General features: G+C 50.1%; 2 protein-coding genes across 5 annotated transcripts in view; both read left to right on the top strand.

Moving 5' to 3' along the window:
• The window catches only part of Myh9 (myosin heavy chain 9), a 92,398-nt gene extending 82,172 nt beyond the window's left edge, over positions 1-10,226 (top strand). For 2 of the 4 annotated variants that reach the window (XM_029557011.1, XM_029557012.1), the window contains exons 28-41: positions 110-316; positions 481-585; positions 781-933; positions 1,104-1,352; positions 2,927-3,139; positions 3,275-3,487; positions 3,771-3,932; positions 4,897-5,025; positions 5,976-6,064; positions 6,147-6,270; positions 6,515-6,723; positions 7,226-7,334; positions 7,420-7,592; positions 8,773-9,215. In XM_029557011.1, coding sequence (XP_029412871.1) covers positions 110-316; positions 481-585; positions 781-933; positions 1,104-1,352; positions 2,927-3,139; positions 3,275-3,487; positions 3,771-3,932; positions 4,897-5,025; positions 5,976-6,064; positions 6,147-6,270; positions 6,515-6,723; positions 7,226-7,334; positions 7,420-7,592; positions 8,773-8,890 — 2,253 coding nt within the window. In that variant the 3' untranslated portion in view covers positions 8,891-9,215. Of the gene's footprint in view, positions 1-109; positions 317-480; positions 586-780; positions 934-1,103; positions 1,353-2,926; positions 3,140-3,274; positions 3,488-3,770; positions 3,933-4,896; positions 5,026-5,975; positions 6,065-6,146; positions 6,271-6,514; positions 6,724-7,225; positions 7,335-7,419; positions 7,597-8,772 lie in introns of those variants that run through there. The other 2 variants (XM_008854792.3, XM_029557013.1) reach the window with 2 other exon arrangements.
• An 8,973-nt stretch (positions 10,227-19,199) lies between these two features.
• LOC103751397 (apolipoprotein L2-like) lies at positions 19,200-25,616 on the top strand. Its single transcript, XM_008854796.1, has 3 exons — positions 19,200-19,296; positions 21,945-22,071; positions 24,749-25,616. Exons 1-3 carry the CDS (start codon positions 19,200-19,202, stop codon positions 25,614-25,616), a joined length of 1,092 nt encoding a protein of 363 aa, XP_008853018.1.
• The last annotated feature ends 669 nt before the right edge of the window (positions 25,617-26,285 follow it).

The following is a 26,285-nucleotide window of genomic DNA, read 5'->3' as shown; positions in this document are numbered from 1 at the left end:
CAGAGGCAGTAATCTCTGGACCTGGAGTCTTTCCTCTTTGAGTGACATTCCACAAACCAGGCACTTTTTAGACCTTGAATGCCTGTTACATCCTTGCCTTCTTCTGCAGGTAAAAGCCACCCTCGAAAAGACGAAGCAGACCCTGGAGAACGAGCGAGGGGAGCTGGCCAATGAGGTGAAGTCCTTGCTGCAGGGCAAGAATGACTCAGAACACAAGCGTAAGAAGGTGGAGGCTCAGTTGCAGGAGCTGCAGGTCAAGTTCACTGAGGGAGAGCGCATGCGCACTGAGCTGGCTGACAAGGTCTCCAAGCTGCAGGTGAGCTTCTGGTGGGCCTGAAGCATGGGCCCTCCTTGAAGCCAGCCCACAGGCACGCTTCTGCACACTGTCATCTCAGCTGAGTCCCCATGGTTCAGCTCGAGACCGGCCCAGTTTTGCTGGAGCAGTTCTAGGTGCTCAGTCTTTGCTTCTCTGTTGTCTAGGTTGAACTGGACAGTGTGACTGGTCTTCTTAACCAGTCTGACAGCAAGTCTAGCAAGCTCACCAAGGACTTCTCTGCACTGGAGTCCCAGCTTCAGGATACACAGGTGAGGACAGTATCAGGACCTACAAGTCCCAAGAGGCTCTGTGCCCACAAGGCCTTAGCTGCCATGCCTGTAGTGCTTGACAGAAGATGCAGCTCCCTCCCATGTCGGGCTGGTGTTCCTTCCTGTTGGGGTCGTGAGGTATGTGAAGCCGTGATGCTTCAGCTCCTGAGTGCCCCACCTTTGTCCTCTGAGTAGGAGCTGCTGCAGGAGGAGAACCGGCAGAAGCTGAGCCTGAGCACCAAGCTGAAGCAGATGGAAGACGAGAAGAACTCCTTCAGGGAGCAGCTGGAGGAGGAGGAGGAGGCCAAGCACAACCTGGAGAAGCAGATCGCCACCCTCCATGCCCAGGTGTGATGCCCTCTGCCTCCTTGGAAGAGGGAAGTGATTGAGGCGGGGCCATAATGGGGCTGGCTCCCTGGTCCTCCCTTTAGGGTGCAGCAGCCTGTCCCTGCTTTTTCTAGAGAAGGATGTGTTCTGACCAGGTGCCAACGTGGTTCTTACCTCCCTGTCATATCCAGGTGACAGACATGAAGAAGAAGATGGAAGATGGTGTGGGGTGCCTAGAGACCGCAGAAGAAGCTAAGCGGAAGCTCCAGAAGGACCTGGAGGGACTGAACCAGCGGCATGAGGAGAAGGCAGCTGCCTATGATAAGCTGGAGAAGACCAAGACTCGGCTGCAGCAGGAGCTGGATGACCTACTGGTGGACTTGGATCACCAACGGCAGAGCGTCTCCAACTTGGAGAAGAAACAGAAGAAGTTTGACCAGGTATGTGACCTGGGCTGGGCTTCTTACCTCCTATCTCCTAGGCAGGAGGCTGGGGGTCAGAGGGAGGGCAAAGGTGGGCACCCTAAGACCCCAGTCTTCAGCTTGCTGAGGGGCCTGAGAAGTGACTAGAAGAGGAGATAGGAGCAGTTTCTAAGCTTTATGCTTGTGTTCATAGCCATTCCTCATTACCAAAGGTCTACAGCTCACGGAGATGGAAACACTGGGGCCAAATGGGAAAATAGTGAAAACTCAGGGTCAGCAAGTGACTGCCAGATGCAGCCCACCATGTGCTTTGTTTTTTGATTTTTATTATTTTTATTTTATGTGTATGAGTGTTTTACCTGCTTGTATGTAGGTACAGTATGTGCATGCAAATGCCTGAGGAGGCCAGAAGAAGGCATCAGATCCCCTGGAATTGGAGTTATGGATGGTTTTTAGCTGAAATGTGGGTACTGGGAACTGAACCCCAGTCTATGGAAGAGCAGCCAGTGCTCTTAACTGCTGAGCCATCTCTCCAGCCCTCCACCATGCATTTTCAAAAAGCTTTTTCCCCCTCTTACATGCATGTACACTCTGACACACACACACACCCACACCCACTCACACACCCACCCACACACCCAGGGTGCATGTATGGAGGCCAGAAGACAACTTTCAGAAGTTGATTCTCTCCAGCTCTGATGCAGTCAGATTTGGTAGCATGTGCCCTTGCTGGCTATGTTTTTGTAGATAAGGTTTTTTTGAGTTTTTATTAATTTATTTTTATTTTATGTGTATGAGTGTTTTGCCTGCATGTATGTAAGTGCATCCATGTTGTGTAGTGCCCGAGGAGGTCAGATCCCTTGGAACTGGAATTACGGATGGTTACTAGCTGCCATGTGGATGTTGGGAAGGAACCTGGGTCCTCTGCAAAGAGCAGCCAGTGCTCTTAACCACTGAGCCATGTCTCCAGCCCCACAGATAAAGTTTATTGTACATAGCCATGCTCATTTGCACATTGCTGCTGCCTCTTCCTACAGTATAGTGGCAGGGTAGAGTAGCTGCTACAAGAGGCTATGTGGGCTACTTCTAAGCAATACACTTTTCCTCTTTGTCCTTTATGAAAAGGTTTCCCCACCCATGGAGCAGGTGAGGAAAGGGGCAGAGGGACTAGGAAGGCAGGGAGGTGAGGCATAGTGAGGGTAGGTCTATACAGAGAACAGGCAAAGAAGGCTTGGAACTGTTACTGGAGAAGGGCCACACACAGGATTTGAACTTCCGAGCACTCTTCAAGAAGCAGCTCTTCTAGAGAACCAAGGCTGCCAGGTTCAGGGAAGGTGGTGATGATTTCTTGTAGGCCTCCTTAAAGGGACACTGGGTAACATAAAGGATCATTATAATTTAATGGTGAAAATTAAGCAGAAATCAAAGTGTGATGCTAGAGAAATCTTTGCCTTGTTGCCAGGACACCCTGGGCCTGACCTCTGGAGCCCGCCAGTTCCTGTGCAGCAGCCGTGGACCTGCTTGTCATGGGTCTGGCTGTAGCACTCCCAGTGGTCTGTAGACTTGGCCTCACAGTATAACCTCTCTCCCAGCTTCTGGCCGAGGAGAAGACTATCTCTGCCAAATATGCAGAGGAGCGGGACCGAGCTGAGGCTGAGGCCCGGGAGAAGGAGACGAAGGCACTGTCATTGGCCCGAGCACTGGAGGAGGCCATGGAGCAGAAGGCGGAGCTGGAACGTCTCAACAAACAGTTCCGCACAGAGATGGAGGACCTTATGAGCTCCAAGGATGATGTGGGCAAGAGTGTGAGTGCTGAGCCGAGGCTGGGGCTCAAGAGGGTGTCAAATGGGGACATTACCTAGGGCCAGGGTGCGTGTGGTCTGAGTCCAGGGCCTCCAGCACCTGTCTGTGCCCCTGACCAAATAAGGTACTCTGCTTAGGTCCATGAGTTGGAGAAGTCCAAGCGGGCTCTGGAGCAGCAGGTGGAGGAGATGAAGACCCAGCTGGAGGAACTGGAAGATGAGCTGCAGGCCACTGAGGATGCCAAGCTGCGGCTGGAGGTGAACCTGCAGGCCATGAAGGCCCAGTTTGAGCGTGACCTGCAGGGCCGTGATGAGCAGAGCGAGGAGAAGAAGAAGCAGCTGGTCAGACAGGTATGTGTGACCTTCCCCAACCCCTGCAAGAGGCTCCAGGGACTGCTCTGACTTTTAGCAGGGCTCCTTCCTCTCTGTGCTCTACCTGGGTGTGGGGGTGCTCTTAGACCACCCTTCCGCTGTCTTGTTTCCTGGTCTTTGGTCCTGGGGCTCAGTGACTTGAGTTTGTGCTTTGATGGCTGTGGTGGCTCCATGGATCCCCAGAACTGGCCTTAGCTCCCCTGAACTCAGCACTTGTGCTCCACATGTAAGCTCTGCCTCCTGAGCTGCTGGTGCTCCCCAGGTGCGAGAGATGGAGGCAGAACTGGAGGATGAGAGGAAGCAGCGCTCCATGGCCATGGCAGCCCGGAAGAAACTGGAGATGGACCTGAAGGATCTGGAAGCACACATCGACACAGCCAACAAGAACCGGGAGGAGGCCATCAAACAGCTGCGGAAGCTCCAGGTGAGGCAGGCCGGGGTTAGTAAAGGCTGGGAATCACTGCTTGCCCCTCTCTGAGCTTGTCTGTGCTCATAGCCTGTGTCAAGATCAGGCACAGAATGGAAACAGTAGTCTAAAAACAAATGCGTAGTAATATGGGAGCTGAGTCCATTAAACCAATAAGCAGGTGGCAGACTAGGGCAGAGCTGGACATGCAGAAGTGTCAAGACAGGGTGGTTACTTCATGCAGCCTTCCAGAAGAAACCAGGTAACGAGCTCTAAGCTGATGGTTCTGAGAAGCAGCCTAAGGCATGGGACTCATAATTGGAATTTTAGCTCACTAGCAATTAAAGACTAATAATAAAAACAGCTCTTGAGTGTCCCATCATGCTCAGTATGGCAGTGGTAGGAAAAATGTAAAAACCATTTGGGGTATAGATCACATGGTTGCTGGTGGCATTTTTATGAGCCAGTTCTGTGGAACAGGAGTCACCCCTCTTGTCTCTGGGAATCCCATTGTGAAGTTTGTCTGCAGAAAAAAAACAGGCATTTAATAAGGACCTTCAGAGTGGGAACAGACAGCAGGAGGGCACCAGAAAGGGACAGGTTTCCTGCTTTATTGCTGCCTAGTCTGGCAGGAAGCATACTTCCTGTCTTGTCACTGAGCTAACCTGGTTGTGGCTGGCCATTGAGTGGCACTGTGAACACAAGGTTCAAGTCAACAGGAAGCTACAGAAAGCAAGGAAAGGACCACAGCTTGCGCTAATCCAGACCTAGGGTCAGTGCCATTGAGAACTGTGTTGTAAATGTTAACAGGCATGGTGCCAGGTGCAGAACCATTTGTTTGTAGTCTTCTGCCCTGTTACAATAAGCTTGGTTAAAATGGCTCCGGGTCAAGCAGGTCCCTGTTGGTAAGGTGGCCCCTAAGGGTCAGGGGCCTGCGCGGGTGGGAAGCAGGTGGTGATGCCAGCCTCTCTTCCCTACCCAGGCTCAGATGAAGGACTGCATGCGAGAGCTGGATGACACACGTGCCTCCCGCGAAGAGATCCTGGCACAGGCCAAGGAGAATGAGAAGAAGCTGAAGAGCATGGAGGCCGAGATGATCCAGCTGCAGGAGGTGGGCCAGTCAGGGTCACTGCCATCTGGCCAGCAGGCAGTGGCCCAGTGTCTTTACCTGTCAGCTGAAGTCAGCAGGGAGGGGAAGGGCTGAAAGAAAGGGATCAACTCCATGAAAGAGTTGGTGATGGTTCTTCATAGAAGGGTCCCTCCAGGACTTCATCCCTAGCAGCACACCCTGTGTGCTGGTGGAGGTGGTCATGGGAAGTGTGTGTGTGTGTGTGTGTGTGTGTGTGTGTGTGTGTGTACATGCATTGGGCCAAGAGGCTTAAGACAAAATAGAACCCCCAAGGTCCCTTTCCCTTCAACAATTTCTCACCTCCTAAGTGAAATTGTGACCATTTGGGTCCTAGTCTCTTGCGTAAACAGACTTTGTGCTGATTATGACCTGCTGTGGGTTGTGCCTAGCAAGGAGGGGTCCCAGTGCACCCTGGGCTGCCATTTTGGTTACACGTGAGGCATGTAGGGAGTGTTTCCAGGTCCAAAGGGCATACCACAGGCTACCATCACTGGCTCCTGACAAGCTCAGACCCGTGCCCTGGCACATCTCTTTCTGCTGGTCTGGGCTCACCCCCTCCACTGCCATTTGACATGTGTGACACCCTGTGGAGGCTTCTGCAGTCTATCTGCTGCGCCTGGTGTGCGTAGAGCTGTGGGCTCAAACCTGCCTTGTCCCTTCCAATCCAGAGGGACCAGTACTGAGGGTATGTCCTCATGGTCTCCCACTAAGTCAGGTGTTTTCCTATTTATATCCCTGGCACCAGGCTTGATTCCAAGCACTTAGCTTATAAGCTGAGCTTGGGGTGAAATCAGCTCTGTGAGTTAGAGGAGCTCATGGGAAAGGACCTTGTAGAGGAGGAAACTGTCAAGGGCCCAGAGGATCGGTGTGGAGTGCAGGATATGTGAAGGTTGTGGTGGTCCTGACCGGTCACATCTGGTACCTTGTGGTAGGAACTGGCAGCTGCCGAGCGTGCTAAGCGCCAGGCCCAGCAGGAGCGGGACGAGCTTGCTGATGAGATCGCCAACAGTAGCGGCAAAGGGTGAGCCAAATGGAGGAAGCACAGGGGTGCCAGGAGGGCCTCCCCAATTCCCCAGGACCTCACTTCTCTCTGCCCTCCCCAGGGCCCTGGCTCTGGAGGAGAAGAGGCGGCTGGAGGCCCGCATTGCTCAGCTGGAGGAAGAGCTGGAGGAGGAGCAGGGTAACACGGAGCTGATCAATGACCGGCTGAAGAAGGCCAACCTGCAGGTGGGCATGGGGCAGCTGCTGGCCTTGCATACTGGGTCTGAGCTCCCTGTGGTGAAGCAGCCATGGTGGGCAGAAGCAGGATGAGTCATAGCTCCCTGACTGCTTCTGACCCTGTGAAGGCTTCCCATGGTTTTAGGGAGTCTGTAGGTTCTCCTTAGGGGGCTCCCTTTCCAGGACAGCTGATATTCTGGGTGGGAGAGGGTCCTGCTTCCCCTGCATCTGGGCTCACATCTCCTTCTTGCAGATTGACCAGATCAATACCGACCTGAACCTGGAGCGCAGCCACGCCCAGAAGAATGAGAATGCACGGCAGCAGCTGGAACGCCAGAACAAGGAGCTCAAGGTCAAGCTGCAGGAGATGGAGAGTACTGTCAAGTCCAAGTACAAGGCCTCCATCACTGCCCTAGAGGCCAAGATTGCACAGCTGGAGGAGCAGCTGGACAATGAGACCAAGTAGGTACAGAGTGCAATTGTGGCCTGTCTCCCAGGCCCCAGAGGCCATCGTCTGTAGGGCCTTCTTCATTTGTTGTGGGGAGTATGTGGGGTTTGAACGGGACCCCATGACCTACATCCGAAACCTGGGACTTTGGGCTGTCCCAAGGACTAGAGAGAGGCCCTGCCCACACGGGCAGCAGTCTCCAGGCTCAGGCAGAACTCTGACTTCTTTGGAGGTAACAGGAATTATTCTAGGCCTCAAACCTCAGTTTCTACATTCCTGAGCTTCCTATGTGCTCATGGAGGTATCACTTCTGTTCCCTGAGCCCAGCTTCCTCCTCCATCATACTGTCACCCTGGTCTGTCCTGACGTGGCACCAAGTGGGTGTCCAGTAGAGACCGGCACCTCAGCCTCAGGCTTTCCATAGACCCAGGAAGCGGATGCTTTAGCTGCTGGCTTGTTGGCTGGGCTGTCTGGTGGAGAGTGTCCCCCCTGAGCCACCATTTCTGTCTTACTCAGGGAACGCCAGGCGGCTTCCAAGCAGGTGCGTCGGGCCGAGAAGAAGCTGAAGGACATGGTGCTGCAGGTGGATGATGAGCGGAGGAATGCTGAGCAGTACAAGGACCAGGTTTGTGTTTGGGCAGAGCCTTGGGCCTGGGTGAGCCGTGCTCTCAGAGTCCTTGACCAGAGTCCTTGACCACGTCTGTCTGCAGGCCGACAAGGCAACAGCCCGCCTGAAGCAGCTCAAGCGGCAGCTAGAGGAGGCTGAGGAGGAGGCCCAAAGGGCCAATGCCTCACGCCGGAAGCTGCAACGGGAGCTGGAGGATGCAACAGAGACAGCTGATGCCATGAACCGTGAGGTCAGCTCCCTGAAGAACAAGTTGAGGTGAGCCTGCCCACTATGTTAGTGAATCTTTGCTGTCACCCAGCACCAACGGACAAGGTGAAGCGCTTAGTGACAGACGCAGCGGGTGCCCATCCCAGAGACCTTGCCCTTCCTAGGCTTCCTTGTCTCTGCGGCTTAGGCCAGCCTCCATGAACAGACCGCAGTTTCTTGGCAGTTCATTCCAGGCCTCCGTTAAGAGCCAGTTGTCTTGCAGCTGGAAACCTGACGAGGGCAATTCCCTGCTGAAAGTTTTGGTTGGCTGCTGGAGGCCCTGTCTGAGTCTATTCGTGAGGCACCTGGAAGCGCCTGTAGAGGGAGTGCTGTGTCACCACTCACCATTCGGGGGAGGGGAAGTTAGCCTTCTGTGTTCAGAGTACCACTGACTGCGGCAGAAGCTCCAAGACCCACATTTCTTCCCTCCTATCATAGGGATCTATGTTTTAAAAAATACTTTGTCTATGAGTGTATACCTGCATGTATGTAAGGGCACCCAAGTTGTGCAGTGCCCGAGGAGGACAGAAGAGGGCATCAGATCCCCTGGAACTGGAGTTATGGATGGTTGTTAGCTGCCATGTGGGTGCATGCCATGTGGGATTTGAACCCAGGTCTTCTGCAAGAACAGCCAGTGCTCTTAACTGCTGAGCCATCTCTCCAGCCTCCTCTCCCCCACTTTTTTTTTTAAAGCATGAAAGCAACAAGACTTTAGTCAAAATTTCATGACTTTCTGACATGATCAATGGGTGCCCATCCAGTGCCTATAAACAGTTGTAAACTGTTGTTCCTTTGGTTCCTGGATCCACCTGTTTCTTTTTGTATATATGTGGTGTTGGGATGGAACTCAGGGCCTCACATGTATCAGGCAAGTGCTCTGCCGCTGAGCCACACACTGAGCTCACCTCACCTGTTTTGTGAGAGCTTTGAGCAGGGGGCATCTGTTGCAGATAGCAGCTCCATCTGTCTCTCCTACCCTTTCTTTTGCTGGCATTCTTGTAATAAAGGTACTTGGTAGGTTTGCAGTTGCTCTGATGGGCTGCTTCCAAGAGTCCTGCCTGCCTGAGGGGTAGCTCACTTCTCCCTGGCAGGGGCAGTCCCCAAAGTTTCAAGATCACTTTGAAAGGTGTGTGCTGTGCTGCTCCACATCCCCAGCTGAACCCCACTGACCCTCTGCTTCTCTTCACAGGCGTGGAGACCTGCCATTTGTCGTGCCCCGTCGAATGGCCCGGAAAGGCACTGGTGACTGCTCAGATGATGAGGTGGATGGCAAAGCAGACGGGGCTGAGGCCAAGCCTGCTGAATAGGCTCTTCTGCTGCCTGAGATGGCTGGACAGATGGCTCCGCCTCCCCTCCCCAGCCCCCTATAATCCTGCCTTGAGACTGCTCTGACCATGACCCCTCACCAGGCCTCATCGAGGGCATTGGCTTCCTCTCTTGCCGCCCTTCCAGTCCTCTGCCTCTCCAAGAATCCGATACCAAAGAGTCCGGGCCAGTCCAGGTCCGAGGAGAGTGACCAGCAAGGCTTTGCCCCCTTGCCTGAAAGCACAGGTGGTGGACAAGGAAGAGCGGTGGGCAGAAGAATTTTCTATGAATCTATTTTTTTCTGCAGATAAAGATTTTGATAGGTCAGGCCCCCCTGAAATGTCACCCCCACCTCTGTTGCCCTCTCCTCCCTCCTGTCTCCTCTCTCTTCTGCTGTTGGCAATCACACACGGTGACCTCACACCTCTGTCCTTCTGCCACCCTCTCTGGGCTCTCCCTGGCCCAGAAGGAGCAGTCCCAGGGCCCCACCTCTGTGCAGGGCGCAGAACACGGGGCAAGCAGGGAACTCGCCCCTCTCTTCCAGGTAGTTCTACTGCCTCTGCCCCATCTCGGTTGTAAAATGTCTCAAGTGCAATGCCCTCTCCCCTTCCTTGCCAAGGGCAGCCTGTCCTGCCACAGCAAGGCCGTTGTGGGCAGGCGAACAGGACATCGGGGGTCATGCTGGAAAGGTCAGCAGACTTCCGGTGGCTTCCTCCAACACTCTTGGGGACCAAATATATTTAATGGTTAAGGGACTTGCCAGCCTGCAAGTCTGGCAGCCAAAGCACCAGAGGGCTGGGGCCCTCCCTGTGATCTTGTGCCTCCAGTACTGGGCCCAAAGGTGGCTGAGCTGCACCACTGGCTTAGTACAGCTTCAGATCTGCCGCCTGCACAGATTTTTTTGAAAAGGAAAAAAAATCAAAAGGTGTCCCATTCTCCCCTCCCCCCCAGTAGTAAGTACTACAGTTCCAAGTCTTTCTCACTGCCTTTCCTTTAGAACCATGATTAGAAGAGGGTAGTCCATCCTACACTGGCCTACACTGGTTGCTGAATTCCCCTGTGCCCCTCACTGTTTTGTAAATGCTGCATTTAGACTTTATGGCAAAAGGCCATTTTTTAAAAGGAAACAAACTCAAATCATGAAGCTATAAAAGCTATGTATGCCTAAAAAGCTCAGAATTCAGGTCCCAGTTGCTGTCACAAAGGAGTGAACAGAACTCGCACGCCCTTTTTATATAATGAAAGTGCCTTAGCATGTGTTGCAGCTGTCACCGGTTTAGTACGCTGGTTTACAGATGTTTCCACTGAGCGTCACAATAAAGAATACCATGTGCTATACCAGCTGTGTTCTGTGTCTGTCTGTAGCAGAGGGTGGCCTAGAGGGGCTGTGGTGGGCATCCTAAGGTGCTCCACCTGAATTCTGCTTAGCAGTTTGAGCTGTGAGGGTGCTGGGGAATCTCAGCACCTGAGTCAGTTCTTTTTGAAGGCTGCTTTGTTCAACTACTAATGTGTCTGGTGTTCCTATTTTACATACGTCAAGCTAAAGTCATATTTAACTGCATTTCATCACATCATACTTCGTTTTAAACCTTGACACGATTCAGGGCTTGATGTCCCACCTCAGCAAAGACAAATAGGATTGTCCTGAGGATGAAGTGTAAGGGGCTCACAGCCCAGGAAACCCGACAGCCTCTTCCCTCAGTGCTGGCAAGAAGGCTGAGTAGCCAGGACCCCAGGGGCCATTCAGTCGTATGTTTCTCCTTGTGCTGGGTCATCTTTCTCTTGCTTGGGAGGAAAGAGGTGATGGGTGATTGGGAGCAAGGCATTGTACTTCTAGAGAGACGGTCGGGAGGGGTAAGCCGTGAGCAGGAGGACTTCAGGAAGGGGGGCTGTGTGCACAGCAAGCACTGAACACCCGCTTGGTGGTGGTTGAAGCCCAGCTCGTGCAGGAGAGCATTAAGAGAAGAAAAGGACCCAGAGTGCTATGCTGTGCAGAGACAAGCCTGGTAGAGAAGTCAGAAGACCTGGGAGGCAGACCAAGCAGAGTCCAGTGGGAGGGGAGAGAACCAGGCCATGCGGGGGGAGCATGCAGGGGAGCGCCCAGGATCTGGGTGGGCTTATGCACACGGACTTTCATGCTTACCTTTATTGCCGCATTGCTTATCTGCTCATTCCTGAGTGCGGCTCTTCATTTGAGTTTTAGCTTTCAGTACCTGGGTTTGAATCTAGGCCCTTGTCCTTGTTAACAAAAGCCCTTAGGGATGGGTGTAGTGGTGCACACCTCTAATCCCAGCACTTGGGAGGCGGGGGCAGGCAGATCCCTGAGTTTCAGGCCAGCCAGAGGCTAACTAGTGAGATCCTGTCTCCTAAAAAAACAAACAAACAAAAAAACCCCCTCTATTTCTGAGCCATGTCTCCAGCCATTGAGCTATTTATTGAGCCAAGTGTCCTTTTTGTGAAGGAACTGTTTGGGGTAAGAGCTGGCCTGGCAGACCCAGCAGCTCTTTCTGGAGTCCCCAGCTTGGCAGCAGCAGGACCTGAGAGTACACTCTTTACATACATTCTATCATCTATCTACCTATCATCTATCATCCATCTATCCATCTATGATCAATCATCCATCCATCTATCATCTACATCTATCTCTATCTATCTATCTATCTATCTATCTATCTATCTATCTATCCAACTATCATCTATCTGTATCTATCTAATTTATCATCTATCCATCCTCTGTGTGTGTGTGTGTGTGTGTGTGTGTGTGTGTGTGTGCACGTCCGTGCGCGTGTACCAGAGGTCAGAGGGCAACATGGGGGAGCTGACTCTCATGCCACATGGGCCCCAGCGGATTGAAAACTGGTGCAAGTGCCTTTACCTGCTGAGCCATTTTGCCAGCCCTCTGTTTCTTAAAAGGACTCTTGGCATTGGATTGATGGCCCACTCAGATAATCCAGGATTCTCATTTTACAGTCTCTGCAAATCTCCCACTGCAGCCTCCATATTGGTTACACGAGCTAGGTGCTATGAATTTCAAAGCCATGCTCTGACATGATAGTGGCACATGCCAACCCTCCTTGGCCCATGCTGCCGAGGATGCCTGGTGGGGTGACTCTCAGACCCTTCTCACTCACCTGCCTTTGCTCCCCTTTCTGACTTGAAATCTGCTGAATCTGATGCTGCTTTCTGGCCAAAGCTCCCTGGCAACTTCCTCAGTACTCATCATAGAGCCATCAAGGTGAGCTCTAGACTCTGAGTCAGTTCTTTTTGAAGGCTGCTTTGTTCACTCTACAAATGTGTCTGGTGTTCCTATTTTACATACATCAAACTAAAATCATATTTAACTGCATTTCATCACATCATACTTCGTTTTAAACCTTCTTGAAGTTGACACGATTCAGGGCTTGATGTCCCACCTCAGCAAAGACAAATAGGATTGTCCAGAGGATGAAGCCATTTGCCTGGTTATAGTGTCTGTCCCTTCCGTTCCTGGATGGTCACTAGGGCTATTGGCATGGATATAATTCTCTTCCCTGTGCTTTGCAGTCCTGGGAAGTTTGTCCCTGCTAGGCACTTGGACAACATCAGAAGCTCTATGTCACATGCCCGGAGGTTCCCTACCCCTTCCCATGGTCCCTAGAGAAAGGGAGATCAGCAGAGAGGTGAGTGCCTTTTTCGGGACACCCAGCAGAGGGGCCAACTTGGCTCAGACAAGCGTCCCCTCCAGAGTATCCACTGGGGTCCTGTGACCTTGGTTGCCAGGTGCTGTGGCTGCTGACCCCTCTGCTCTCCACTAGGTGGTGCCGGTGTTCTCTGCCCGATTCCCACAGCATTTTGGGGGTTGCTTCCATTGCCTTAGGATTGCCTTCTCTGTGGCTGTGATGGCTTATGAACCAAAGAATTGGGCTGGGATGCCAATCTGAGCTAGGAGGCAGACCTCCTAGGACACTGCTTGGATGTCACCCTTCAAGCCAAGCTGTTCTGTAGCAGATCTTGAGGATGTTCCGGCAGGATGGGTTTTCCTGCCTCACCCTCCTGCCCTGCCGTGTGAATCTGCAGCTCCATCCTGCTTGCTCCCCTGAGACTGTTCAAGAGCCCATGTTCCAGTCCATTCTGATCTCTGCTCAGAAGGCCCCCATCACAGCAGGCACACTGCTCATATGGACATTTACCTGTTTCTGTGCCTCGCTGTGGCTCTGTCTGACTGTCAAGCAAATGTCATGCTGGTAAAGGGGGAAGACTTGACAGAAGGGAAGTTTCAGAAAGATGACTCAAAAATACCATAAGCAAGGAAGGGTGGTCACAAGTGTCAAATGTCAAAAGGTCAGTTTCAGTCTGAGTCTTGACTCTTTCTCTGCTCTCCTGGTGAGTCTCTGCCTCTTGCCTTGGTTTGTTTACCTGTAAAATCAGAGCACATGCTGCAAGTATAAGTATTATTCTATGCTAATTAAAAATAAGAAGAGTAGGTGTGCTGGGTGTATGTATACCTTCCTGTAATCCCAGTATTTAGGAGATTGAGACTGGAGGATTGAGAGTTCCAGAACAGCTTGGATACATAACGAGACCCTGGCTCAAAATACACACAGTAAGTATTTAAAAAATAAAGCTAAAAATAGGGTAGCACATGGCAGCTCATAGCCATCTCTAATTCCAGTTCTAGGGGATCTACTGCCCATGTGTGGTACAATACATATATACATACATACATACATATAGGCAAGCACTCATACACATAAAATAAAAATAAATAAAAAATAATAAAATGGATTTAAGGGAATGATTATAAAATTCTAATCAAATGAAGAAATAAGTACACTGAAAACTGTAGTTTATGGGTCCTATGAAGTCCCCTGCTGTTCCTCCCTCAAAAGCTGGGTGGGGGTAGTTATCGAGCCCCAAGGACATTTGTCTAGGATGAAACAGGCTCTAAAGGAAGGATCAAGTTGGTCTGGGAGTTCATCCCCACTCAGCCCTTCTTCTAGGGGAAAAGCAGAGAATTCGACAACCACCCAGTCCTCTGAAAGAGTAGAGGACTTTGAGCCGCTTCCCAAAGTGCCATGGGAGAGGAGCAGGGGGCAGTGGACTTTCCTGGAGGATGCTGGGGGCTTCTGAGAGGAAGCAGTGCATGATGGTCCTAGGTGCAGAGCAGCAGCTCCTGGCAGAAGAGCCCACATAGGCAGATGTCTGGGCTCTAAGCAGCTGTATCCCTCAGCAGCAGAAGGGTCAGCATCAACAGGCTCCAGGGCTGGGGACTGTGCTTAAGCTGAGAGTGGGGGAGGCAGATGTCCAGGGGGGGAAGTCAGGCAGGGCTTGATAGGACCTGGGAGATGGGGGAGGCATGACCTGTGTGTACGAGTCCCATAGTCTGTGGTGATAAGTCTTCCTGAAGACCATCAATACCCTCACTCCAACAGAGATGGGAGAGGCCTATGGATTTGCATTTAAACAATGGAAAGCATACCCTCAGGGTAAGACCCCTTCCAGCTAAGCTTCTTTGTGAAAGGAAACAGCCTAAGGTGCTTTCTCCTAGAAAACTGCAACCTAGAAAGGTAACGTGGATGGAGCAGGTCGGGGTCCATCCCAAACTGACAATCGGAATTGGCAGTGTTATCCATGTGGTGCTGGCCTTAGAGGCATGAAAGACGGAAGAATGAAGGGATTATTGGTCCTTTCAGAGAGCCACCTAGGCCAGGCAGCGGGTAGCAAAGGTGTCCCTGCATAAAGAAGGCCCTGGCAGGTCGTTCGTGAGGCTGTGAAGGTGAAGCCCAGTTGGCAGTGGAGACCCCAAGAAGATGTTGAGGATGCTGTGACATCTGCCAAGGAGAGCTGCACACAGGGAGCGATGCCAGTCAAGAGACGGGTGTATATTATACACAGCAAAGCTGGAGGAGCCAAGCCATCAGCTTTGGAAGTAAAGTCCAGGAGTTGGACGTAGGAATCTAGTTTCTGCCCTGCTGGTTTTTGGTCTTGTTTTGGTAAAGACTATGGGGATTTTTGAAGGTAGACTAAATGCATTTTATATCGTGAGTCTATGGGGGCCAGGGAGTAGAATTTTTTTAGTAGGTGGTTTTAATGAAAATGTCCCCCATAGGCTCCAAGTATTTGGACAGATTGTCCCCAGTTGGTGGCACTGTTTTGAGAGGTTTTAGAAAGTATGGCCATGCCAGAGAAGCACATCACTGGGGACAGACTTTGAGACCTCTTACGCCTTGCCAGATTTCCAGTCTTTCTCTGTTTTCTGTACCTGCTTGAATATGTAATCACTCAACTTTCTGCCCTGGCCACCTCCTTCTGCCATGCCCTCCCTGCCTTACCCCTGGAACTGTAAGCTCAAATAAACTATTACTTTTAAAAGTTGCCTTAGTCATCGTGTCTTATGACAGCAACAGAAAAAGTAACTAATACACTGTATTTGCAGAAAGCAAACAAACATAGAAACTGGTTTGTGGGTTTTTAAAAGATTTATTTTAATTTTATGTGTATGGGCTGAGAAGTTCCTGAGGGCGTTTCTGCAAGGAGGGAGGGATGAGGTTGGTGCCCAGCAAGTGGTGTGTGCTTGGTATGTTGATCAGTTAGAGATCTGCTCAGAAGGCGTGGCTTTCCCTTTCCTGTGCTGGGTGTATCAGGTTGGAGGCTGCCTTTGGCTATGACTCAGATGCACAGCTGGAGACTGGGTCCACACCACTGAGGACAGTTGACTCCCATCCCAACCCAGCTAGGGAAGACTCTTTGCTAAGTTGGGGAATGTATGAGCTCCCCACCTGCCCAGTTTCACAACTGCTATGGAAGATTATTATTCTCTTTTATACATTAGCTCGGTGAGGCTGGGGACATGGTGCCAGGTCATACCATTCAACCCCTCCCTCTCCCTCTGCCCCTAAGCCCAAGAGGGTATAGAAGTCCCTCAGTTGAGATCAACTGATTCTCTGCCCAGAAATCAGCTCAGATTCACACTGTCTGGGACATGGCCCAGGAACCTCAGTGGGAGGCTAGGTGCTCTGGGTGTTTAATACCTGGGGAAATGGAGGGACCAAAGGAGGTTGAGGGACTGGGGGATCCAGGGTCCACCAGTCCTGTGGCATGGACAGCCTAAGCTGCCCTGAATTCTACTGCTGAGGCCTGATAGGTACAAAGGCTGCTTTCTGAGACACAAGGGGACCAGGGGTGCCGGTGCCAGCCGGCCAAGATGGACAGTACCTGAAAGGGGGAGTGAGGATTGAAAGAAAAAACAAGAGACAGAAAAGATACTTGGGAGGACTGTCAGTAGAGACTGCAGCCCCGGTATATTTTAGCTCCACCTTTTTATACAGAACATCAGAGATCTTAACTCAGTTAATTTCAACAGCTGTTTTTCCTACCTGAATCTGAGGGTCAAGGAGCGGTCAAATACTTGTTGTGAGCTCCACCATAGAAACACATTCCTCCTGACTTGGCAGATTAGGTACTGGTGTGCAAAACACAAACTCAGTAAACAAGCCTGCCACAGCTCAATGTACATAATGGATTAATAGCTCCCAACACAGGGGTTTCTCACCCAACCTGCTTCTGAGCATCTACTTTGTTCCAGGCCCTGTGGGGGAAACCAAGGTCCTACTAGGGGGATGACTTGCCCAGGGTACCAGGCTGAGCAAGTGGGTAACAGGCCTGCATCTCCCCTAATCCCTGGCCTTATCTGGCCTCAGTCTGTAGGACATGAAGGAGGAAGGCAGTGGCTGTCTTATGTGTCCAGATGGGCACAGGAATTGGTTTGGGGACCTAGAGGGATACGTTTCCAAATGGTGTCCGCAGGACCATCCTAACTGTAATCATAAGGTCACAAGGAGACTATGGGTATGGGGGGAGATAGGCATTTGTTTGTGAAAACTAACTCCAGGGCTAGTTTTCTCCCTCCGTCCTTCCGTCCCTCCGTCCCTTCCTTCCTCCCTTCCTTCCTCCCTTCCTCCCTCCCTCCCTCCCTTCCTTCCTGAGACAGCATCTTCCTATGACTCTCAAGCTGGCCTGGAGTTCGTTGTTCTTTTGTCTCAGCCTCCCAAGTTCTGGGATTCTAGACTTGTGAAAATATGCCTGGGTCAAAGCCAGAAAATGTGTTTTTTTGTTTTGGTTTTTTTTGGTCTTTTTGAGACAGGGTCTCCCTGTAGCCCCAGCTGTCCTGGAACTCACTATGTAGACCAGGCTGGCCTTGAACTCAGAGATCCACCTGCCTCTGCCTCCCAAGTGCTGGGATTAAAGGCGTGTGCCACCACGCCCAGCAGAAAACGTAGTTTATCATGGCCACATTTTTGCTTCAGGGCAGTGTTGGCCTCCACTCTGCCCACCAAGATCTTGTTTTCAACTTATAGATGGGCTTGGAGGTAGGAGAACAGGTCATGGTCACTGAGACAGGGTGGCCTTGAAGGTGCATGGTGGAATCAAGGACTGCCTGGTTGGTAGACAAAAACTGCAGCAGACATGAGGACTGGTGTTCTGGCTAACAGGGCTTCAGCTGGACCTAGGGAGGGCAGCAAGTGTTGCTCAGAGCAGCAAACCATCTTAAGTCCTTTTCCTGCCCAAGGAGAAGACGTTGAAGCCTCAGCTTGGGAGATGCCCTGCTCAGGCCCCAGGGAGGAGTGGGAGCACTTTCCTATCTACCCTGCTCATCTGGCCAGGAGCAGGGCAGGGCTGCCATCTGAGCTGCCGCCAGTACAGCCTCTTTCAGTCCTAGAACAGCCTTTCTAAAAATGGAATGACAGGCCCATCCAAAGAAACCCACTGCACCCACATAAGCACCCACCTGCGGTCCAAGACAAGGTCAGAACAAGACTGAGAGTGACAAGGAAGGATGATTCCTACCAATGTGTGGAGCCACCCAGGACCCCAGCTCTGTCTGCCCGCCTGCCCTTCTGGGTCTCTGGTTGGCTCTTGGACTTGTGTCTCATAATCTCAAGGAGCTTCCTAATCTTGGGTCTTGCAAGAAAGCAGAAAACAAGAGGAAGGGCCGGTCATCTCTGTTGTCACGCCTGTCTTCCCTTTCAGCAGCCTTCTCCCAGTGCAGGTGCATCAGGAATTAGCCATAGTCACTGTGTTACTAAACTCAGGTCTGGAAGCTCATTCCTCAGAAAAACTAGTGTCCAAGAGATAAAAGAGGGGAAAAAAGCAAGGCTTTATTCAGGGGCCAAAGATTGGAAAAGAGGAGTCTTTGCTTACAAATCAGTTTTTCTCAGGGGTACTGGGGAGTCACATGTAGTATAAGATTGACAGTGGACTCTCATATGAACATTTGAAAATTGCCCTGTTCTGACTTTTTTCTGGTTCCCTGTCTAGAACTTGTTTAATATTTTTTTTCTTGTCTTTTTGAGGCAGGGTCTCCCTGTAGCCCCAGCTGTCCTGGAACTCACTATGTAGACCAGGCTGGCCTAAACCTCACAGAGATCCGCCTGCCTCTGCCTCCCAAGTGTGGGATTAAAGGCATTCTAATTACTCTTGCCTTTACTTCTCCTTCACATCTCCCATTCATGATTCAAGGACTTTCTTTGCCCCTTAGAGATAAGATTTATGCAATTTGGGAGTCTTTTAGATAGACCCACTGAAGGGGTACTCCAGTTGCCTCACCCTGCATCCCTGTTCAGCATGGAAGGAGCCAGAGCAGTCGGCGTCCCTATTCCCTATTGACAATTTGGGTAACCTCTTCAGAGGATGGCATGATAAGAATAGGAGGTAGGAATTGGCTAGGCAGTTAAGGTAAAAAGACCCCAAAGAAAAGAAGCTCTTAAAAGATTTTAGGGTTACCTCATCAGAAGATGGAATGTTAAAGTAGCCAAATGCCCCATACAAATAAATAAATCAATCAAAGAAGAAGAGTACATGAAGTTATCAGAGAAAAGTGATGGGGAGATATGGGAAGTGTTAGAACGGAGGGAGTGGGCATGGATTTGATCAAAACACCTTATACGCATGTATGAAATTCTCAATAAAGTTTTTGTAAAAATTAACAAAAAAGAAAAAGAAAAAAAAAAGATTGACAAGGGATAGAGTGCTGCTTTACCTCTTTATGAAGGGAAAGGACATTGATGTACGTTCTGAGAATAGAAAGCACCCTAGGAATTCAGGTACCCCCTTTTCTTGTTTCTTACATTGACCAGTGTTTTCTGTCATGGTGGCTGGTGGGTATCTTGAGCCCTGAAGAGAGAAGACAGACAGGCCAGTCAAATTAACCCTGTAGTAGTTAACCCTGCAGTGCAGCAGGGACCAAGTATACTTCAGTATACCACAAGCACTTGCAGAGCTGGGCAGGATCTGACTCAAAGGTGAAGTAGCAAAGGGGACAGATGTGATACAATGACAGGTGCCAAGCTTTCCATCCCATCCGGTGACCCACGGAGGTTCTGCAGGACTGTCAGTGTTTTGGGCAAAGTGGCCTTCATGTGCCTGGAAGGTAACCGAGGAAACCATTCACATAGAGAGCTTTCTTGTCCCTATCCTAGTGGAAAATAATTGTGTTTAATTTTAGCTTTCTTCTCTAGAACGTAAGTCAATTTTTAACTTATTACTTTTAAAGTTTATTATTATTGTTATCATTATTATTTTGAGACAAGGTCTCTATGTATCCCTTGCTGGTGTGGAATTCATTATGTAGACCAGGCTAGCTTTGAATACACAGTGACCCACCTGCCTCTGCTTCCTGAGTGCTGGGATTAAAGTGGGATCGTGTGCCACTATGCCCAGCCCAATTTATTTTAATATTTAAAAATATTTTATTTAGTATTTTTATTGTGTGTATGAGTGTATTGTCTGCATGTATGTAAGTGCACCTGTGTCGGACAATGCCCATAGAGGTCAGAAGAGGGTGTTGGATCCCCTGGAACTGGAGGTACAAACAGTTGTAGCCACCATGTGTATGCTGGGAATCAAACCCAGGTCCTCTGCAAGAGCAGCCAGTGCTGTTAATCACTGAGCCTTCTCTCCAACCCTATTTTAACTTTTAAAAAAAATTTATTTGTGTGCATGTGTATGTACAGGCATGCGTGAGCCATGGTATGCATACGGAGGTCAGAGGACAACTTGCAGGAATCGATGCTTTTTCTACCATGTAGGACCTAAGTGCGAACTCGGGTCATCAGCAGCAAGCACCCTTTCTTGCTGAGCCATCTTGACAGCTCTCTAGAAATATCTTAAGGAAATAATCTGAACTGCAGGCAAAGTTATACACAGAAAATTGTTCTTTGCACTACTGTTCACATTTAAGATTAGAAATGACATGAGGCCCAACACTTAGGGAGGACAGCAGAGGGGACTGGGCAGCCCAGAGCAAGGATAGAGACAGGGACAGGATCTGGCAGGATTCTAGGTTCTGGTGGGATACAGTATCCTGCAGAAGCCAAGAGGTCTGTGGGCCTTGGGCGAGCACGGGAGCACCACTGGATTTACCAAGGCAAGGTGTGGGCACAGGATGCAAGCTTTGCTGCGGGTGAGAAGCCATTCACTGTGTGCACATGGACAGGTGGGAATCCCAGTATCTGTGTAAGGCACTGGAGCTTAGCCTCTGAAGGTTGGGATGCAGATTGGAATGACTTGGCTGCAAGTCCTGGCGCTAGCACTGTTGTAAAACTTGAGAATGTTTGCTAACTTTGGTGGTCTCCTACTTTAAAATGGAATCCCAGTCGCCCTCATCTCAGGGTGTGTGTGTGTGTGTGTGTGTGTGTGTGTGTGTGTATGATCATTCAATGACATGATGTAGGGAGCCCTGTGCATCACAGATAACGTCAGTTGTCATCATTAGCTAGCACGTGTGCTCCTACTCCTGGATTGCTGCCAGAGCTTGCTTCCTTGTGCTGATTAGTTTTTGTTAACTTGATACACCTCGGAAGAGGGAACCTCAATTGAAGAATTGCTCCCATCAGAATGACTTGTAGCCATGTCCCCGAAGCATTTTCCTGATTATTAATTGGTGAGGAGTGACCAGTCCACTATAGGTAAGCATTTTCCTGATTATTAATTGGTGAGGAGTGCCCAGTCTACTATGGGTGGTGTCATCCCTAGGCATGTAGGTTTGGGCCATATGAGAAAGGTAGCTGATGTGGTAGCACATGCCTTTAATCCCAGCACTTGGGAGACAGAGGCAGGTGGATCTATGTGCCTGGTGTATAGAGCAAGTTCCAGGCCAGCTGGGGCTACAGAGAAACCTTAGACCTTAGCTCAAAAAGACAAAAAAAAAAAAAAAAAAAAAAAAAAAAAAAAGCAAGCCAGAGGGAGCAAGCCACCAAACCAAGCCACGTTCCCTCATGGTCTCTGCTTCAGTTCCTCCCTCCAGGTTCCTCCTGCCCTGACTTTCCTCAAAGATGAGCAAAAATAAGCTAAAATAAATCCTTTCCTCCCCAGGTTGGTTTTGGTCATGGTGTTTCTTGCAGCAACAGAAACCAAGCTAGAACAGTCCCTCTTTCCTTCTGTGCACAGGTTTAATTCTTTCCCAGGGGGGCACCATCTACTGATCACCTCCTCGGATCCTAATGGGACAGGAGGTCTCTGCCTTGGCTACAGGGAGGGGGGCTGGTGGGGTCGGGTGGGGTCAGGGATTAGAGCCAGATGACTGACTTCTGCAGAGCCCAGGGCAGAGAAACACTTTGGATGAAGTCTGCTTGGTCCCTGGCAGCCACCGGGGGAAGGAACTGGGACACCTGCGATCCCTGCAGCTGTCCCCATTCCACCTCACAGTTTGTTTTTCCCTCCTGCAGCCTGGGCGAACTGTAAGGAAAACCTCTCAGAGACCCTGCAGCTGGCACCATGGAGCCAGCAGCCCCTGCAGACTCTCCAGGTAGTTGTATTGCTCTGGTTACTTTTTGCTTGTGACCTAGAACTATGGGGGTCTCCATTCTCAGAGCAGAGGAGTGAAGAACAGAGTCCCAAGGGACACCAGCTCTGGGGGAGAGGGAATGGGAAAACCATCCATTTACTGGCCCTGTCCTGGGGGAGTATGACCAGGAATCACCTCCTCCCTCAGGTGAGGCTGGGATAGCCTGGGAAGTGGACCCTGTGCTTAAAGCCATTTGAACTCTTCCACCCTGTTCTCTAATGTCATTCTTCTAGAGAAGAGAAACGTCATTGAGGAAACCACCGAGTATCTGCGGTATGCAGTAAGCAGAGAGGACCTGCAGCTCTTGCTGACTGAAGAAGGAGCGTGGGAGGCGTTCGTGGCAGAGGCTGAGTTGTCCAGGTCACCTGCTCTTAGGCAGTTCCCCTGTTTTTCTGCTTTCTCTTCTCTCTGGTCCCCAGCCTTTTAGTGCTGCTTCAAACACTGTGTAGCCGTCCGTCGTCCCCCACCCCCAGGCCTATTATCACTGGAGCTCCCTCACAGCTACACCCAGAATTGTGCTTGGCAGTGTTCCAGCGTCTCTCTAGCCATCACAAGGCTTGATCACACACTGTCCTCAAGGCTGACCTGGGCCCTCTCATCCTCCTAAAGGTCAAAGTATTTAGCCCCCAGCTCTTTGGAGGTCAGAAATAACACCAAAACCCTTACCACACACCAAGTGGTTAAGGTTAAGGATTTTTTTTTTTTCACAATAAATGACTGGGAACAGAATTGTTTCCAATCCTGGATTTTCTTTCTTCTTTTTAAAAAATATTTTATTTTTATTTTATGAGTATATTGCCTGAATGGATGTAAGTGCATCCATGTCATGAAATGCCTGCAGAGTTCAGAAAGGGGTGTCAGATTCCCCTGGAACTGGAATTATGGATGGTTGTTAATCGCCATGTATGTGCTAGAGTGGAGCTCAGGACCTCTGCAAGAGCAGCCAGTGCTGAGCTATTTCTCCAGCGCCCCCCACCCAGCTGGAATTTTCTTGATTTTGAAATGTATTATAGAGATGAGACCCAATTCTAAACATAAAATTCACTTTGATTTCCTGCCTTCCTTCCTATTTTTCTTATATGTATGTGTGTTTAGCCTGCATGTATGTAAGTGCACGTGTCATGCAATGCCTGAAGAGGCCAGAAAAGGGTATTTGTGCCCTTGGAACTGGAGTTATGAATGGTTGTTAGCCACCATGTAGGTGCTGGGAACTGAACCCAGTTCTCTGTAAGAACAAGTGGTGCTCTTAACTGCTGAGCCATCTCTCCAGCCCTCACTTTGATTTCTTTACATCTTGTACACATGGTAATTTTCTACAATCTTTTTAGTGCACTTGCATTTTGTTTTGCTTTAGTTTTGGTGGTGGTGTTGACACAGGATCTCCCTGTAGCCCTGGTTGGCCTGGAACTCACTATGTAGACCAGGCTATAGAGGTAGGCAGATCTCTGTGATCCGCCTGCCTCTGCCTCCTGAGTGCCGGGATTAAAGGCCTGGGTCACCGCACCTGGCTGTGCACCTGCATTTTGACTGTGAGCTGTCCCGATACGTTGAATATGGAACTTTCCATTTGGGCATCATGGCATTGTTCAAAAGTCTTCAGCATTGGGAGCCTCTCAGATTTAGTATTTTTACACTCATGATACTTTCCAATCTAAATGATCTTCCAGTCAATATTCCCAGAAAAATGCAGATATTCCCAGCAAGGAGAACATTACAGGGTCTGCAGATCATGTCCCAGGAGCTGAGGGCAAAGGGGAAGTTTTCTCTTTGGGGTTGGGGAATTCATCAGTACACACCAATATTCTCTCAATCAAGGGGGCTTTGTGCTCCAATCCCACTTCCCTGTGTTCCCCTGCTGAGTCCCCCCCAGATGAATATGCTGATACAGTGTTGACCTTGAATGACAAAACATCTTTCTCAAGTGCCTGCCACTAAATGCATCTTTTTTCTTTTTGACACAAAGTCTGATGTATCTTTCCCTGTCTTTGAACTAACTTTGTAGCCAAAGATAACTTTGATCTGATCCTTCTGCCTCCACCTTCTGAGTGCTGAGATTACAAACTTGTGCCACCATGCCTGGTTTTATGCAGTGCTGGAACCCAGGACCTCATGTATGTTGGGCAAGCACCCTGTCCACTGTGCTACATCCGGAGCCCCTGTAGAACACACACACACACACACACACACACACACACACACACACACACATGTATTTTTGAGACAGGGTCTTCCTGTAGCCACAGCTGGCTTGGAATTCACATTGTAGACCAGGCTGGTCTTGAACTCACAGAGATTCACCTGCGTCTGCCTCCCAAGTGCTGGGATTAAAGGTGTGTGCTACCATGCCTGGCCTATAGAACATATTTTTAAAACAATATATTTTGACTGGGCATGGTGGCACATGTCTTTAATCCTAGTACTCAGGATGTAGAGGCAGACAGATCTCTATGAAATCAGTCAGCCTGGTCTATATAGTGAGTTCTAGGCCATCCAGAGCTACAGAGGGACTCTGTCTTAAAAAGACAAAAAAAAAAAAAAAATCTTATTTATGTGTATGTATATATGTGTCTGTGTGTGTAGGTACCCACAAAGGTCAGAACAGGTCATCAGATCCCCTGGAGCTGGAGTTACAGATGGTTGTGAGCTGCCTGATTATGAGTGCTGGGATCTGGTCCTCTACAAGAGCAGCAAGCACTCTTAACTCCTGAGCCAACTCACCAGCCCCCTAAAGGGCATCTTAACATGACTTTTACTTGTGGCCCTCTACTGATTAAGGACCATGAACATCTATGATTTCCCAATGTTTACCACCAGAAGAAAAATTCAGTACACTTGTGAAACCCCATTTGATTCACAGTAAGTGCTCTGTGATTTGTGCAGGCCACACATTATGGAGCTCATAGCAAACTGTCTCTCTTAATTTTCCACAGCACTGAAGGTTGAACCTAGGGTCTCACACATGCTAGGCAAGTGTTCTATCACTGATCTATAGCCTCTGCTAAACCGGCGCTCCTAAATCTCTTGATGTCTGTTACAGGGCTGAGGCAACCAACTTTCGAGAGGCCCTGAGTGAACTCACAGCCAGCATAGCTGTTAAAGATGACAGCAGGCTCCAAAATGACAGGGAATGGTTTGTGGACTCATTTCCTCAGGTGAAACTGGAGTGTGAGGAGCACATCAGGAAGCTCCGTGCCCTTGCAGACAAGGTGGACAAGGTGCACAGGGACTGCACCATCTCCAGCGTTGTGGCCGACACTACCAGCACTGTCTCTGGAGTGTTGACCCTCCTTGGTCTTGCTCTGGTTCCTGTGACAGCAGGGACCAGTCTGGTGCTCTTAGCAACTGGGATGGGGCTGGGAGCAGCAGCTGCAGTGACTAGTATTTCCACTGATATTGTAGACCATGCAAACAAGTTGTCAGCCCAAACTGAAGCCAGCCACCTGGTGTCAACCAGCATGGACAAAGTGAAGGTGGTTGCAGGGACTGTGGCTCATTCAGTGCCCAAAGTCTTTTCTCTATCCCAGAATTGCTTCCGGGTCGTGAAATGCATTGAGAGGACCATTGATGGTATCAAGCTCATCAAAACCAATCCTGCCTTAACAGCCAGTGCCAAGTGCTTCACAACTACTGGGAGAATTTCTGTCCAAAGTGGTAAACAGGTGAAGAAAGCCTTTAAAGGCACTCCTCTGGCACTGAGCAGAAGAGCCCGGATCATGGGTGCAGCCACTGCAGGGGTGTCCCTTCTTATGGATGTGCTCAGCCTTGTGAAAGAGTCCAAGCATTTGCATGAAGGGGCAAAAACAAGGTCAGCTGAAGTGTTGAGGCAGCAGGCTCAGGAGCTGGAGGAGAAATTGGAGAGGCTTGTTTGGATCTATGACAGTTTGCAGTCAGGCCAGACTCAGTGACATGACACCTCCTCCAGCAGCCCAGAGGTCAGGGGAGATGTATTGGATAGCAACTTGAAGACAGAGGCATTTTGTTAGAGGGGAAAGGAGGAAATTAAGTTCATGAAGTTCAGGAGTTAGGCATTTCTTCTTTTTAAAAATTTCTCTCTCCCTTTCTCTCTTTTTGCACATAGGTGTGGGTACCTGCAGAGGCTAGAGAGGGCATCAGATTTCCTAGAACTGTAATGACAGGAGGTTATGAGCTGCCTGACCTGGGTGCTAGGAACTGAACTCAGGTCCTCTGCAAGAGCAGGAGGTGCTCTTAACTGCTCAGCCATCTCTCCAGCCTCAGGTTTGGCATTGGAACATCATTTAGGTTGTGTGATCCCAGAGCTTCTGCCCTCATCCTAACCTCCTAAGACCCAGACCCGTAGCTCTTTCTGTGGGGTGATGAACTCATTTCTGGGAGTGGTTCAGAGCCCATCCCATAAGGCAGCACTCTGCCCTCAAGCTGTCTTCTCCCAGCTGATCTGTGCGAAGTCCCTTCTGGCCATCTCAGTGGTGTCCAAGGCAGTAATTTCTGGGGTTAAGAGTCATCAGGTGGCAAGTAGTTGGCCGTGGTGAGGCATGCCCCATGGAGTGTGGGTGAGCACAGCCTCTCTCCTAGCCATCTGGTTCTAAAGCCTCTTT

The sequence above is a fragment of the Nannospalax galili genome, unplaced genomic scaffold (genome assembly GCF_000622305.1).
Source record: "Nannospalax galili isolate Female #2095 unplaced genomic scaffold, S.galili_v1.0 scaffold1768, whole genome shotgun sequence".
NCBI lineage: Eukaryota > Metazoa > Chordata > Mammalia > Rodentia > Spalacidae > Nannospalax > Nannospalax galili.
The sequence above is the reverse complement of the archived record's forward strand: the minus strand, read 5'-3'. Positions and strand labels throughout refer to the sequence as shown.

Bases quoted from the DNA above. Each gene is read 5' to 3' on its own strand.
- LOC103751397 (XM_008854796.1), top strand. From the start codon at position 19,200: ATGACAGGTGCCAAGCTTTCCATCCCATCCGGTGACCCACGGAGGTTC. The intron at 19,297-21,944 runs GTAACCGAGGAA...TCATTCTTCTAG, and splicing joins GGCCTTCATGTGCCTGGAAG to AGAAGAGAAACGTCATTGAG. The intron at 22,072-24,748 runs GTCACCTGCTCT...TGTCTGTTACAG, and splicing joins GCAGAGGCTGAGTTGTCCAG to GGCTGAGGCAACCAACTTTC.